The sequence below is a fragment of the Dreissena polymorpha genome, chromosome 2, assembly GCF_020536995.1.
Source record: "Dreissena polymorpha isolate Duluth1 chromosome 2, UMN_Dpol_1.0, whole genome shotgun sequence".
In the NCBI taxonomy this organism is placed as follows: Eukaryota; Metazoa; Mollusca; class Bivalvia; order Myida; family Dreissenidae; genus Dreissena; species Dreissena polymorpha.
Window position 1 is genome coordinate 45,366,238 of NC_068356.1, and position 16,209 is coordinate 45,382,446.

General features: G+C 40.7%; 1 protein-coding gene across 3 annotated transcripts in view; it reads left to right on the forward strand.

Annotated features, from left to right (window-relative positions):
- LOC127866890 (serine/threonine-protein kinase SMG1-like) overlaps nt 1-16,209 on the forward strand; it is a 156,080-nt gene that overhangs the window by 75,543 nt on the left and 64,328 nt on the right. For all 3 annotated transcript variants that reach the window (XR_008043150.1, XR_008043151.1, XM_052407729.1), the window contains exons 35-40: nt 2,075-2,257; nt 4,558-4,867; nt 11,984-12,149; nt 12,749-12,968; nt 13,637-13,807; nt 14,228-14,454. Coding sequence is in view for 1 of the 3 variants with exons in the window: in XM_052407729.1 (XP_052263689.1) it covers nt 2,075-2,257; nt 4,558-4,867; nt 11,984-12,149; nt 12,749-12,968; nt 13,637-13,807; nt 14,228-14,454 (1,277 nt within the window). In the remaining 2 variants the exon portion in view is untranslated. The remainder of the gene's footprint in view (nt 1-2,074; nt 2,258-4,557; nt 4,868-11,983; nt 12,150-12,748; nt 12,969-13,636; nt 13,808-14,227; nt 14,455-16,209) is intronic.

Sequence of the window (16,209 nt, forward strand, 5' to 3'; positions counted from 1 at the left end):
AGTCTCCTGTACAATTATTTTCAGGAAACTTCTTCACAGGTCAAATATCATATCTCACTGAGACATATTTTTACTGATCCAAACATGTGCTACTTCATGTCTGGCCATTAATAACTTTTAGTTATCTCTACAGAAGAACGTTTTTCTGTTAGAGTTTCAATCCTTGTTACTTGTGCAAGGATAATTCCATCAGAACTGTATAAAGGTTCTATGGAAATTCATTTTTTACTGGGTAATTGAGAGCATAGTTATTACCTTAATCACTCTGCTAGATACATAGAGGTTTTTCTCATCTTTTTCTTGATGATAAGAAATTTGTTCTTTTCTTCATCAAAGGATAGAGATTATGCTTTCGTATACCTTGTTTTGTGTAAGTCATCGCAACTCTGTGCTGTCTTACCTATTTTGGAACTGATCCAAACTATGGAACGTCAACACTATGTTTTTCGTTCCTTTACCTTCTTAAGCGGTTTTGACTTGTGTAACATGTTGGGATGCTTAATGAGCTCCCTATGAACCTTTTTCATCAGGCTTATTAACAGTTCCAATATAATTTTAAGACGGTTTTCCTTCTTATTATGGCTTTTACCATACGGAGAAGTGAAATTCATGCTTTTTCTGTTGAATACGACCAATTCCAGTTGGATCTATTGTCGTTTTCACTTTGTTGTGTCAGCCAGGATTCCTTGCTTAATATCAAGTCCTCTATATGGCTTCTACCTTCAAGTTTCCAAGTTTTCTTAAACTGGTTGTCATGAAGATGAGGATAAACTTCTTTGGGCAATCAGGGCTTTGAAGTTTTATCTCAGCAGTGTTAGTCAGAAGTCCATTCGAGGTTCTCAAAGACACTCTTCATTTCCCCAAAAATGGGGGGGGGGGAGATGTGTCTGCGGCTTCTATTTCTCGGGGTTAGACCTCGACTAAGGAAAGTTAATCTTATCCTATCTAAGGATTCATTCCTTTTTAGGATCTTACCGCATGAATTAAGAGCTCTGTCTGTTTTGTGGGCATATATTAATCACACCCCACTTTTTGACGTGCTCTAAGCTGTTTACTGGAGGAATCCGACCACCTTGTCATCTTTTTATCTTCGTTTTCTGATGTGCCAACAATACAATTTGTATACGTTTGGGCTTGTGGTTTCACTAACAGTAGTGTCTTCTTTACGACATAGACATATTACTCTGTCCGAGAAGTCATAATTAATACCGTTTTAACGAAGATTACTTGATATCATTAGCTGATAACCCTGTTTATGGGTTCTACTGTGTTGGGAAAATATATACGAACCTTCCCATCGCAGCTGCAAAATCAGCATACGATAACAGGTCAGTATTTATGACATTAAAACAAATTTTTAAAATAAAATTCATTTTAATTATTAAATACTTACCTGTTATCGGTAAGTCCCACCTCCCACCCCGCTATTCGATTAATATTTTTGTATCTATATTGAAAGAATATTGAGGGTTGGTTACCGATTTTTGGCTAGGTTGCATTGCACTATGTTTAACCTGGCCTGTATTACGGTATTGAGGTGGCGGATTCCCAGTTAAAATTCCGGATGAGTTATTTCCCCTTGGAAAGTATAAGCATACGATAACAGGTAAGTATTTAATAATTAAAATGAATTTTATTTAAAAAAATTGTTTTAAAGTTTGGCAAGTACCAACCAATTCTTTTTGTATTACCTGAAAGCAAAAAAAAGGTATATTCTTGACCCATTTTGTTCAAAACTAAGGATCTAGGATTTAGGTACAAAATTTGACACGCCTCATGTGAAAATCTGTCACCTGCCATATGGGGTTAAAGTAGCTGCAGCCCATCTTGCAATCCCGAGCAGGCTTATGGTATCCTGTCTGAAATTAAGTTACACAAGGTTTCATGGTCTCATAAGTGGAAAAGGTAGACCCTTACCAAAAATGCGTGATCGGGCAGGCTGGTCGAGAGCTAAACTGGCTGCATATGGCAGAAGACCCAATTTTGCATGAAGTTTGCATGAAGTGGCTCGTTTATTAGAGCAAGGCTTACAAGAGACTGCTTACAGTACGCTCATTCTATCTATCAATTCCAGAGTCAGTATGATGATGGTACAGAGACGCGTCGTCAGTTGCTGGTCTCCTGCGAGGCCCTGTGTGACTCAGGTGATGCATTGGAGGCCCTGCTGGGGGTGTGGCGGGGCGTGGTACACAGGATCTACCACTACTATCAGCTGGCTGCCAGCTCTTACTTCAAGTTCCTCAAACTGAACGGAGAGGTATGTGTATATAGGGGATGGCATATCACTTTTGATAATGTCTTGATAGAACAGCCCTCTGATGTATAAACATCGCACAGGATTGATAGAAAGAACTTCTGATTTGTGCCTGTCTTTGTGTTTATAGAACTACCCCTAATCAGTGCTCCAGCTAGCAATAAATAGAGGGGCGCTGCGCCCCTCTAAAATTTGCCCCCTTAAAAAGGGCCCCTCTATTTTTCTGTCAAATGCCCTTTTGGTCTCTAAATTCCTGTTTGCAGGCCGTATAAATCGCAAGAAACATCGACTTGAATTCACAGATAAGACCCTTATCGGTCCATGACTGCCTGTGGCATATTAAGTCAACACATTGTGAACAAACAAGCCCCAATGGCATGGTTTGTTATCAGATCACTAATTAGCCTTTTGTTGCAGACGATAGTAACATGCTGTGAAAGATTATCTCTGAGGTCACACGCTTGGTTAGGCACAATCAAACTCCAATGAAATCAAACTCAGCTCTATTGATTTTTTTTAACTTCTGAATTCTTTGGCTTTGATTTTTTGTTTGCCAAAATAGTGATTTTTAATTCAAAATACCTATTAAAATTTGAAAATTAATCATCTTTTTTTAATGCGAATATGCGATTAATTTCTAGTCCGAAATAACGGCATGGTAAAACATATTTGTGTTTGGATTTTATTTCTGAACTTTAAAACACTGTCTGTCCTTAATCATGATGAATTTTAACATGAAAAGGGGCAGACAGTTGTTATTTTAACAAATAAAGAGCTTGTTTGAAAGAAGGATTTATCACTCTGCAAGTAAAATGTAATTTTGATATTGTCATATATTTGTGCGACCTAACAAAACTGTCAACGTTGTTGACATTAGTTGAAAAAACGTGTTGTAAAATGAATATATCCTATTATTAACGATAAGAATGTTTTATTTTAATCTCCAGACTGGATGCTACTTCGTGGTGATATTGATCATTGTTTTGACTTTAAATTTGTCAATATAGATTTTTGTTTTAATTAGATCTAATATTATTATTGTGAACAAACATTGGCTTAAAGTTATTTAAAGCAACGAATTTAAGTGGTGACAGTCACAACGTTTTTTTGACCAAGTGAAACCCCTGAATTTATTTCATGTTTTCTTCGTTTCTTCCACAAGACCACTGATGCTGAAACTGAAACCTGAAAGATTAACCTGCAGTTCAATGATGATAGTTGATAAAGAAACATCAAAATCCCCCCCCACACACACACACCGGAAAGAAATACATCTACATATCTCCAATGTAGTTGGATGCTAGCCCAAGTCGGTTATGAAATTGGCTACTAAGTTGTTTTCCTTAGCGCCAATGGAGATAGTAATATATTTATTATAATTTCATTACAGAAAATGAGGAACAGCATAAAATTGGTGAAATCATCCAATTCACTAATGTTTACAATTCATAAGTATATAGTATAACCAAAGTATATAAAATTAAGTATATTTATAACCAAATGCCCTATTTTCCAAAATAAGGCGTGAAATGTGCCCTTTTTGGGAAAGCTCCCCTCTATTTTGAAAAGCTTGCTGGAGCACTGCCCTTGATTCATGTAATTGACATTTTTAGAACGACTCTTGTTTGTATAGATTAATACCTTCATTTTTGCTAACTGACAAATCTCTTGATGTATAATTCTGACACTTTCCCCTTATTTATAGAACAATACCTTTATTATTCGCCTATAACATTCCCCATATATATAAAAAAACACTTTGATGTATTATACTGACACATTCCACATAATTATAGACCAACCCTTTGATTTCTTAACCTGACATATTCTCCTTACTTATAGAACAACCCCTTTTAGTATTGAGCTGACACATTCCCCATAATTATAGACCAACCCTTTGATTTCTTACCCTGACATATTCTCCTTACTTATAGAACAACCCCTTTTAGTATTGAGCTGACACATTCCACATAATTATAGAACAACCATTTGATTTCATAACCTGACATATTCTCATTACTTATAGAACAACCCCTTTTAGTATTGAGCTGACACATTCCGCATAATTATAGACCAACCCTTTGATTTCTTAACCTGACATATTCTCCTTACTTATAGAAAAACCCCTTTCAGTTTTGAGCTGACACATAACGCATATTTATAGAACAACCCTTTGATTTCTTAACCTGACATATTCTCCTTACTTATAGAACAACCCCTTTTAGTATTGAGCTGACACATTCCGCATATTTATAGAACAACCCTTTGATTTTTTAGCCTGACATATAGATCCTTATTTATAGAATGATCCTCTCAAGGAGGAGAACACAGAGGACTGCAACGTGATCAGCACACTGCGTGTCCTGCGACTCCTTGTGAAGCACGCCTGGGAGTTGCGCACAGTTCTTGAAGACGGGCTAGCGGAAACGCCCACCACCCCCTGGAAGGGGATCATACCCCAGCTGTTCTCACGGCTGAGCCACCCAGAGGCGTATGTGCGCCAGAGCATCTCTGACCTTCTGTGTAGAGTGGCCGAGGACGCCCCTCACCTGATAGTGTACCCCGCTGTGGTAGGCAGCTATACCACCAAGATGGAGGCCAAGACGGAGACTGGTAGGCTCTTTGTTGTTCTTCTTCTTCTTCTTGGCGTTCGCGCTACACAATCATGCCAGTTTCTGCAATGAATGTTGTAGTCCGTCTTAGATCTTCCAGACCTCCATACAGTTTAAGTTCTTTGTTGTTGTAGTGAACAGCGTAAACTGGATTTTTGCTTTGAAGTGACTTTCTTTAAACGAAAATGCCATAAAAGCAGAAAGTGCTGACCATGATTGGCCTGTTATATTAACAATTTTTTTTATATAAATCCAAATGTTCAGTTGATTTCCTTATCAACTGTTATGAGTTGATTCTGAGGAGATATAATTTTAACAATACATTTATTTTTCAATTTGATAGTATTTTAATATCATAAATACATACCTGCTATCCCTAGCTATACCTTTTCAAGGTGGGTTAGCTTCTCCAGAAATCTTCAAGTGCCGGAATTCGGCCACCTTCCCACTGAAAACAGATCAGGTTAAGCATAGTATAATGTAACCTAACCGGAAATCAAGAACCGTAACTCATCTTCCTTTTCTGGAGAACACCGAGACAGACTGCCATTTTTCTGCTCCTGTGAAATTTGGTGTTTTCTTTCATTTCTGCGTGGTGTTTTGGGTTTACGATTTGATAAATTACATAATTTGTCATTTCTGCTATATTCAGAATTTTTTTTCTTTAAATTTCGTTGTAAATAATGTTTTTTTCAGATTTTGCCGGGTTTTTCTACGGGCTTGTGCACGAGCTTTTCGTGGGTTAGTCAAAAAGTATTGACTATATTTTGTACAGTTTATATACCGTATTTAACGGTTTCATTCATCATAATTGTCACAAAAAGTATTGTTTCTTGTGTAAATTCTTTTCTATTTTCTAAATAAGAAATTAGAATGAGTTTTCAACTACTTGGCGTTTGTGGTCATTTAAAATGTCATGGGATAACCACAACACTTGTTTATCATGCACTTTGTGTACAGTTGAACATAAATGTTCTATTTGTATTTCATGGGACGACGACATTTGGCAAAAATCAATACGTCGCAGAATGTTTTTGAGCAGGAAACGAACAGATGTACCATCAACAGATGGTTTTTGCTCAGTGACTTTACTGACGTCAGATGATCATTTGCAGCATCAGTCACCGGGTATCAGGCAAAATGGCGATTGTACTTTATCAACATCAGACCTTATGGCGACAACCATCGGCCGGTCTTTGCCTGATGGCATTGGTCAAGGACATCGACCAATGCCAGAACAATTAGCACCCGCCATGCGGTCTATATCCGGTGACAACGCTGATCATGTCATGACCGGTACGTCACCGGGTACCGGACCGGTCACTGGGGACCGGTCTGGACAAAGACCGGTCACCGGTCATCGGGGAGCGGTCAAGGCAACGGAGACCGGTTTGGTCACCGGTAACCGGTCTGACCCACCGGTCACCGGAGACAGGTCCGGTCATCTATTATTGATGACTGGTCCGACCCACCGGTCACCAGTCATCTGTTACTGATGACCAGTCCGACCCACCGGTCACTGGTCATCTGTTACTGATGACCTGTCCGGTCACCGGTCAGTACTACCGGTCACCAGTCATTGGTCAATACTACTGACAGGACACCGGTCAACATGCACTGATCATTAACTGGTCAACAGTTTCCAGTCACCGGTCGACGATCAGAAACAGACGTTCTTCTTCATCGGATTATTCCACTTCTTTGTCGTCAAATGCACATTTGTCGTCGACTAGTTCCGATTATAGAGGTAGACGTCGGACATGCTCTTATTCATCGAGCAGTCCTCATTCCCTTCATCGTTAAGATCATGATTGATCATCACGAAAATGATACTCGAGGAGACTTTATTCCCGTCGTAGCTGTTCTTGCTCTCGGCGTCGTAGCCGTTCTAGATCTCGACATCACAGGAATAAAGGTCGTAGACAAGCTTCACGGAAGCATTGTCGTTCCGACTTTCATGACCGGTCACATTACTATCTTTTTTCTGATTGTAATGTCTTCATACCCTATGCACCAGTTTCCAGTGTGATGTCAACACATGTTGCAGTGACTGATCCGATTTCACAGCCCTTCAATTCTGGTCATCTCACCACAACGTCTGTTTTGTCTGCACCCAGGGTATCTACTACTATTTCTAGTCGGAAACCCCCGGTTGCTACTCCGTCTATGCGTGACACATGGATTCAAGATTCCTTTGGGAATTATGTACCTATCACTCCTAATAATTCACTGTCTATTTCCGGTTTTAATTATCAGTGTGTAGACTTTGCGGATAACCATTCTTCGTTACCGGAGAAGCATTTGGTGCAGGATAATCCTCGTATCATTCCTACCACAGTTTCTATGGATTCTTTGCACACCTCTGGCGTTGTTGACAGTGAGCATGAATCGGATGCAGATAATGATACTGATCATTATTTAGCATCCATTCATCAGATATACGAGCTCATGTTCCAGACTCTTGGCAAAGAGTATTTTTCACGACCTGTGGAGGTGTCTGCTTATTCGACCATCTCTGTCACTGAGCATTTGGTTTGTACATTTGATCCTAACAGGGTTACTAAGGCTAGTTCCCACCTTGATACACGTCTTCCGATTGGTGCTTCAGTTTTATCTGTGTTTCAGTCGTTGGAATCAATCAATAAAACGATTCCTAAACAAGGAGAGATATGGAGAGTACCTAAAGATTTCTCCAAATCAAAAACTCAGGAACGTACTTGAAGCTATAAGCCTCCAGTACCTGATCCGAATTCTGGTTTAGATTTCTCTAAATTACCTATTCAGGATCCTGACATGAATAAACTGTTGCTTACCATACTTAGTTCTTCAACATCGGTTTCGGTTCCTTATGCCATCTTAGAACAATGGGAAAGAAGAGAGAGAAGAGCTTAAGGTTTATCTAACCAAATAGACTTAATGCTAGCAGCTATCCTGGGCCTTGTTTGTGATTGGTCAGATTCGGTTCCGGATGAACTTCGGGATTTATTGATACATTTATCCCGAACGACATTGAACCTTTCACATAATGCTGCTTCTTCAAGGTCGGAGATTTTACGGATTCGTAGAGATCTTATCCTTTCGTCTTTACCTAAAGAATTTCTATAGGAGCCAGGTATGAATTCGCTCAGGTCAGCACCTCTCTCATCAGGATTTCATTTCGGTGGAAAGATACAAGAAGCACTCACAGCTGATAAAGATGATCAACTTCATGCTTCTCTTGCAAGAAATAACTCTGGACAACGCCAAGGGGCCTTTAAGCGACCGGCTTCTAGACCACCGGCAGGTCCAGTAGTTAAGAAGGATAAGAGGACTTATCTTTTCTCTAAAAAACCTTCCTGGAATCCTCGGTCAGGTTCTAATAGATCTACTCAGAGTAACAGACCATCTTTTTCTCAGAGGTCTTCTGTTAGGAACCCTGCTAAAAAGAACAAACCTCAGCTAGATAAGAGGAATTCCAAACCTCCTGTCGGCAGGGGCGGGCCTCCTTCTTATCAGCCCTAAAAAACAACCCTTTCTACCACCATCTCCACCGATGCCGGAAATACCAGAAGGAGCCAGACTTCTACATTTTTCAAATCGATGGCTTCAAATAACTTCGGACGCTTGGGTTCATTCTCTTGTTGCAAAAGGCCTGACTTCAGTTCGAGAACAGACCTCCTCTTTCACGCGTCCCAATAGAACTGGTATCTCCACATCCTCATATTCCAGAGTCCATTCATGTTCTTATGGAAAAACAGGCCGTAGAAAGGGTACAAGATCCATATTCTCCAGGATTTTACAGTCGTCTTTTTCTTGTTCAAAAGAAAAATGGTTCCTGGAGACCAGTTATAGACTACAAAGCCTTCAACATGTATCTACTCAAACCAACTTTCAAAATTGAGACTCCTTCCTTCATAGGGGACTCCATCAAACCTCTGCACTGGGGTGTGTCCTTGGACTTGGAAGATGCATACTTCCATGTTCCTATACATCCCAACTATCGGAAGTACCTGCAATTCGCCTTTTTAGGCCAGGTCTACCAGTTCCGAGCGATGCCATTTCGGTTGGCAACGGCTCCACTAGTCTTTACCAAGCTAATGGCTGCGGTCGGAGCACACCTCCAGGTGCAGGGTATCCTTATTCTCCAATATTTCGATGACTGGCTGTTACACCAGCTCGATCGTCAATTGCTTCTGCATCACATAGAATTCTCTTGGAAGGAACTCTTATCTTTAGGACTCCTTCTAAATGCGGACAAGTCAGATCTCATTCCTTCTCAAGATTTCACTTACGTGGGAATGAATTTTTTTACTCACGTCAATCGGGTCAGAGTTTCATGTCAATGTATATCAGACCTTTTGCTTAAAGTCAAATGGGTTTTGTCCCAATCTCATATAACAGCTCAAGAATTCTTCTCTTTCAACGGTATCCTGAGCTCAGTAGCATACTTTGTGCAGTTGGGATGTCTGTTCCTTCGTCCTCTTCAGCATTACCTCTCAGCGTGTTGGAAATGGTCTCTGGACAATCTGTTTACAAAGATTCCAATTTGTCCAGAATTACTACCCCATCTTCAGTGGTGGCTAGACAAGGACAATCTCTTGGCAGGAGTACCCCTTCTCCCTCTGCAACCTTCTTTATTCCTAATAACGGATGGGAGCAAGGAAGGGTGGGGTGCTCATCTGGAACCACTCAGTCTGATAATTTCAGGGTTGTGGTCTCATCTGGAGTCACAGCTACATATCAACAATCTAGAAATGAGAGCAGTTTTTCTAGCAGTATCTCATTTCCAGTCACGCCTTCGAGACTCGTGTGTGATGGTGTCAACAGACAACACGTCAGTTGTGAATTACATTCAGGCACAGGGGGGAACACATTCTCACTCCCTGTATCTGGAAACCAAGGAATTACTTGTTCTTTGCAAGACGCTTAATATTTCTCTTCTGGCCAAATATATTCCAGGTCGCCTCAACGCCCTTGCAGATGGGTTGTCTCGCAAACACCAATTACTACCATCAGAGTGGACACTTCATCAAGAAGTGACCAATCAGATCTTTCACATTTTTGGTTATCCTCTGGTCGATCTATTTGCAACCAGACACAACCACAGGCTTCCACTGTATGTCAGTCCAGTGTACGATTCAGCAGCGTGGGCAGTAGTCGGCTTTCGTTCGATTGGGACCAACTGGACGCCTACGCCTATCCCCCACCCATTCTGATTCCCCAAATATTGGGGAAAATCAGGGTGAGTGCATGTCTCATACTCCTGATTGCTCCTTGGTGGCCCAGGAGAGCTTGGTTCAACGATCTTCTCAGTCTCCTGTACGATTATCCCTGGAAACTCCCTTACAGGTCAGAGCTTCTGTCTCAAAGAGGCCGACTACATGCGGATCCAGCAATGTTCCACTTACACGCTTGGCCATCAGGCAATCTCTGCAGAAGAAACGATCTTCTGTCAGGGCTTTAACCCTCGTTGCTTCGGCAAGAAGGAAGTCCACCAGAGCAGTCTATGATGCTCGCTGGAAACTCTTCTCTAATTGGTGTATTCGAGGGAAGATTGATCCCCTCAATCCCTCTGCTGGACGTGTAGCAGATTTTCTCATCTATCTTTTTGATGATAAGAAACTTTTTCTTAGCTCCATCAAAGGATACAGATCTATGATTTGGTATACTTTGGCTTTTACTAAGTCATCACAAGTATGTGCTGATCCAGCAATTTCGGAACTTATTCGAGCTATGGAACTCAAACGTCCTTTTTCTCGTACACTTGCACCTAAATGGGATTTTGCTTGTGTTCTTGATTCTCTTACTAAGGCTCCATACGAACCTCTAGATCAAGCTTCTTTACAGTTCCTAACTTGGAAGACAGTTTTCCTTCTTACTATGGCTTCATCCAAAAGGAGAAGTGAAATTCATGCTTTTTCTATCGAGGATGGTCATCTTCGTTTTGATTACTCAGATGGATCTTTAACTTTGTTATGTCAGCCAGGATTCCTTGCTAAGAATCAACTCCCCTCTATGACTTCTAAACCCTTCAAAGTTCCAAGTCTTTCCAATACTTTTGGACATGAGTAAAAGAGTAAAGTCTATTTGAGGTTCTTGTAAGAGACTTTTCATTCCGTTAAAAGGGGGGGATGTGTCTGCTGCTTCTATTTCTCGATGGGTAGCCTCGACCATAAGGAAGGCTTACTCTTCTCTGTCATCTAGGGATTTATCCCTGTTTAGGATTAGACCGCATGAATTAAGAGCTCTTTCGGCTTCGTGGGGGTATATTATGTTCCACTTTTTGAAGTGCTTCAAGCTGCTTTCTGGAGGACTCCGACCACCTTTTCCTCATTCTATCTTCGTTCTCTTGAGTGTCAACAGGACAATTTATATATGTTGGGTCCTCTTGTGGTTGCTCAAACAGTAGTTTCTTCCATGGCATAATGTACTTGTGCTATTAAGAAACTAAGTACAATACTGTACTAACGAAGATTTATGAGGACACAATTCGACTATCTCTGGCTGAAAAACCTGATTATCGGTTTTTGCTGTGATGGGAAAATATAACTAGAACCTCCCGCCACAGCTACAAAATCAGCTAGGGATGGCAGGTATGTATTAATGATATTAAAACAAATTTTTCTAAAATAAAATTTGTATTAATTATTAAATACGTACCTGCTATCGGTAAGTCCCACCTCCCAACCCCGCTCATCGTCTTATATTTTCTGAATTAATTTGAAAAGGAAGATGAGTTACGGTTCTTGATTTCCGGTTAGGTTACATTATACTATGTTTAACCTGATCTGTTTTCAGTGGGGGAGGTGGCCGAATTCCGGCACTTGAAGATTTCTTGAGAAGCTAATCCACCTTGAAAAGGTATAGCTAGGGATAGCAGGTAAGTATTTAATTATTAAAATGAATTTTATTTTAGTAAAATTTGTTTTAAGCAAGAAAAAAAAATGTAATGTCCCAGTTTTAGTCCAAACAATTCAATTTTTCCCAAGCCAAAGGGCTCCCGCCACATTCTCAAAATGATGGAAAAAAACAATGAAACATTGGTCATCCAATGGATTAATATGAAAGTTTGCTGATGATGTATGATCAATATGAGACTGTAAACACTTAACCTTTACTTTTGACCTTGACATTTCAGGTCTACTGACAAACTACTTGGCTGTGGAGGGTGTTGGTGAGGGTGAAATGGAGGGTGATGTGGTGCCCTTGCAGGAGGAGGAGGGTGACACAGACCCTGAGGCAGACTCTATGCTCCACAGCTGCATTGTGTCCATGCTGAACACCCTGGCAGTGAAGTCTCCACAGTATGTATCTTGTGCCCATTAAAGTAGCTGTAGTAGTAACCAAATTGTTTTGTTTTAGAGAAATTTGTGTCTTTAGATTTTGGTATGTTGTCTCATTGGTTCTCATATTTTACTTGACAATATTGCCGCTTCCAAATGAGATTGACCTCTGAATGAAAATGGGTGACATCATTCATTGCTGGATACTAGGGTACATGACTCGGTGCATGACACAGGGTGACCTGATTCAGTCCCTGAAGATTAATTCAGATTTACACAACTCTGGGATGATATTGTTTCCATGTATTGTATGCGCTTATATCTGCAGAATGATTGAAGACAAGAGATTGAGACTTTCTTCGTTAAATAAACTGTTCTTTGTTATGTTAAAATTCAGCATCATACATTGCCGAAGTATTTTTCTGTGTCAAACACAAGTTTTCTCTTTTGAGGACATGAAAGTTGAAATGCAGCTATTATACATAGCTGTTGTATATTTCTGTTTATGAAACACAAGTTTGTGTGTTTAGAATGATTGGTGACGTGAAGCACTTTAAATGCAGCTATTATATATAGTTGTAGTATATGTCTGTTCATCAAACACAAGTTTGTGTGTTTAGAATGATTGGTGACGTGAAGCAGCTGATAGAGGAGCTGCGTCGTATCACGCTACTCTGGGACGAGCTGTGGCTGGGAACTCTCAACCAGCAGCACCAGGACGTGGAGAGACGGATCTCACAGCTCGAGGCAGAGATCAAGAGGGTCAACAACAACTCTGCCCTTGGCAACGACGAAAGGGCCGCTATCATACGGGAGAAACATAAAACCGTTCTCAAACCGGTGTGTAGCCCATCTAACTTACTTTGAGCGGCGTTCAGGGAAAACAGGGCTTAATTCATGTGCTTATAGTGTCATCCCACCCTTCATTAGCCTTCACAGGCTAATTTGGGACAATTGAATTTGAAAGGAAGTCTCTTCTTAGCGAAAATTCAGTTGATGCGGAAAGTGCAGTCTCTGATGAGCCTGTGCGGACTGCACTGGCTAATCTGGGACAACACTTTATTCACATGTATTAAACCCTGTTTATCCAGATTTCTTTATATTCTTTGCTATTACTGTAATCTTTTTGATATCTTTTTATTTTTCAGTCTTATTAATCCATTTCAGGCGGTAGACAACTTCAATTGACAATGCGAAGCAAAGCCTCATAACATTTGAATTGCAACTTTACGATAGATTGACCTACTAGTTACAGATTAAAAATTGTTGTTAGTATGTTTGTGTTTCTCGCGTTGAACTGTACAACGCAAAAAAGGATTTTTTCTTTCATATTTATTTTTGAAGAACTAAAATCAGGGTAATACAAATAAAACAATATCCCAAATTAAATGAATTAAGGCGTAATTATTCTGAGCCTGGTTCCGTCAGCAGTGTTGCATTGTTTGGACATTGTTCTCCCCCTGTTATAGACTGTGTTTATGATGGAGTGTGTTCTCCCTCTGTTTAAGACTGTGTTCATGATGGAGCGTGTGAGTGAGATCACCAGTCAGCCCCCTGCCACACCCCACGAGGTTTGGTTCCAGGAGGCGTATGGACAGTTGATCGCGAACGCTCTTAACAAACTGAAGAACCCACCAAACCCCAGCCACCCCCGGGCCAGCTGGCACCCTTTCAAACAGGTCTGAATCTACCCCCGATGGTACTGTAATATCAATCTCATTCTTGTGTGCATTAGTGTGTCTTTGTAATTTCTACAACTAGGATGGTACTTTAATTTCAGTATTCTGCATGTGTGCTCTGATAAGTCTTTGTAAGACATACACCATAAGCTTTAAATTTTTAATTAGATTTGACAGATGAAGGAAATCCTATGTGTTTCACATCCAGAACATTTTTAGAAGACAGTTTTGCTATAAATTTTTCCTTTAAAGGAAATCTCTTATTAGCAAAATTCCAATTAAGGTGGAAAGTGTTGTCCCTTATTAGCCTGTGCTGACTGCACTGGCATATCTTGGACAACACTTTACGCCCATGCATTAAGCCTGGTTTTCCCATACTGCTGTATATATAATTTTTCTTGAACTCCCTGCTCCATGAAGATCCACGTGAGCCTCCAGCAGAGGGCCCAGAAGCGTGTCAGCCTCATTCTCAAGATGGAGGAGATAAGCCCAAAGCTGCACGCGCTGCGTAACACCGTGATCGCCATGCCGGGCCTAGGGGCCGCCGGACAGATAGTCACCATCGAGTCAGTCTCCAGCGCAGTCCAGATCCTACCCACCAAGACCAAGCCCAAGAAACTCGTGTTTAAAGGGTCCGATGGCAAGAGGTTGGTGCTTGTGAATTGCTTTAAAAAAATATATTTATTGACACGCTTTTTCTGTTTAAGGCACTTAAAACCAGTTGTTATCAACTGTTAGAACCACTTTAAACTTAATGCTACTATGTCTTCCATGTGCTTATATCTGCATGTTTGTGTTCAAGGGTGAAAATGCCTCCTGTTGGTAAGGGATCTAATTGCCCCCTGTTATGTTCCACACACATAGTTTACAGCTCTGTGTTCTATGTCAAGTGTCTACCTTGTCAAGTGTTTAGATATTTGAACTTCCAGCTCTGTAATACATTTAGTTATTTACCGCTCTATGGTCCAGGTACCTGTTTCTGTTTCAATGGGTTGGAGCATAGACAGATGCCTGCTGTGTGTTAAATGGATCTTTGTGGTTAGGAAATGCCATTGCAAAATAGATAATTCAGATACCTGTATCTGTTAAAGAGTACAGACAATCTTAATTGCTGCTTTGTGTACTGGAGATCTAAATGTCTGCCTTGCCCTTATTTAATTTTAATGTCATAAATACTGACCTGTTATCGTATGCTTATACTTTCCAAAGGGAAATAACTCATCCGGAATTTTAACTGGGAATCCGCCACCTCAATACCGTAATACAGGCCAGGTTAAACATAGTGCAATGCAACCTAGCCAAAAATCGGTAACCAACCCTCAATATTCTTTCCGGATCAACCAGGTGTATACGTGTCTTTTACGGCTCTGAATTAAAATATTGTTTTTCACTTGGTTGATTGGGGTTTTGAATAGATAAATTGTGTTATTTATCTTTTTATTTCTCATTCGGATTAATTTGTGTAGATTTAATGGATTTTGTTTCATTTGTAAAAGGTAAGCCATGCTTGTTTTTATCGAACAATGGTTTATTTCTACCATGCTGGGTGTTTTCAGGCGCGAACGACCACGTGCAAAACGTGCTCTTCTAATACATTGCTAGAACGTGCAAAGCATGTTCTTCTAATGTGTTACGAGATCGTGCAAAGCGTGTTCTTCTATTGACAGATTGTTTATCATTTGCCATTGTGTGCAATAATGATTTTAACGTTCCGTATGACAATCTAATTGATCGTCATTTTTTTTTTCATCTGTTTTGAATTAAACTTTTGTTTAATTTATGATCTACGGCAGTATTATTATAATTTTCATTATGGTCAAATAATGATTTTATGTGCCGTATGATAATCTGGTCTGTGACCAGTTTATGGTTGAATATGCTTTGCTCTTGTTTTTCATATATTCGACTACATGATGGTCGCAGAAACAAGAGTGGATAAATACCCGGTGACTTCGCAGATCATGGATGATAGTTGCAGTATCAGTCACCGGGTATCGGGCACGATCGCGACCATACTATGCTAAGTCTCTTAGACAGTCGGTCAACATCAGACCATATGGCGACACCCGTCAGCCGGTCTTTGCCCGATGGCATTGGTCAAGGACATCGACCAATGCCGGACCATTTGGCATCCGCCATACGGTCATTATCCGGTGACAACACTGGTCATGATATGACCGGTACGTCTCCGGGGACGTTGATCGCGGACCATTGATCGACGTCTGACCGGCCGGCCGGTCCGGTCACCGGTCATGTCACCGGTCCGGTCCGGTCATTGATCACCGGTCCGGTCACCGGTCCGGTCCGGTCACCGGTCATGTCACCGGTCCGGTCCGGTCACCGGTCCGGTCATTGATCACCGGTCCGGTCACCGGTCATGTCACCGGTCCGGTCACCGGTCA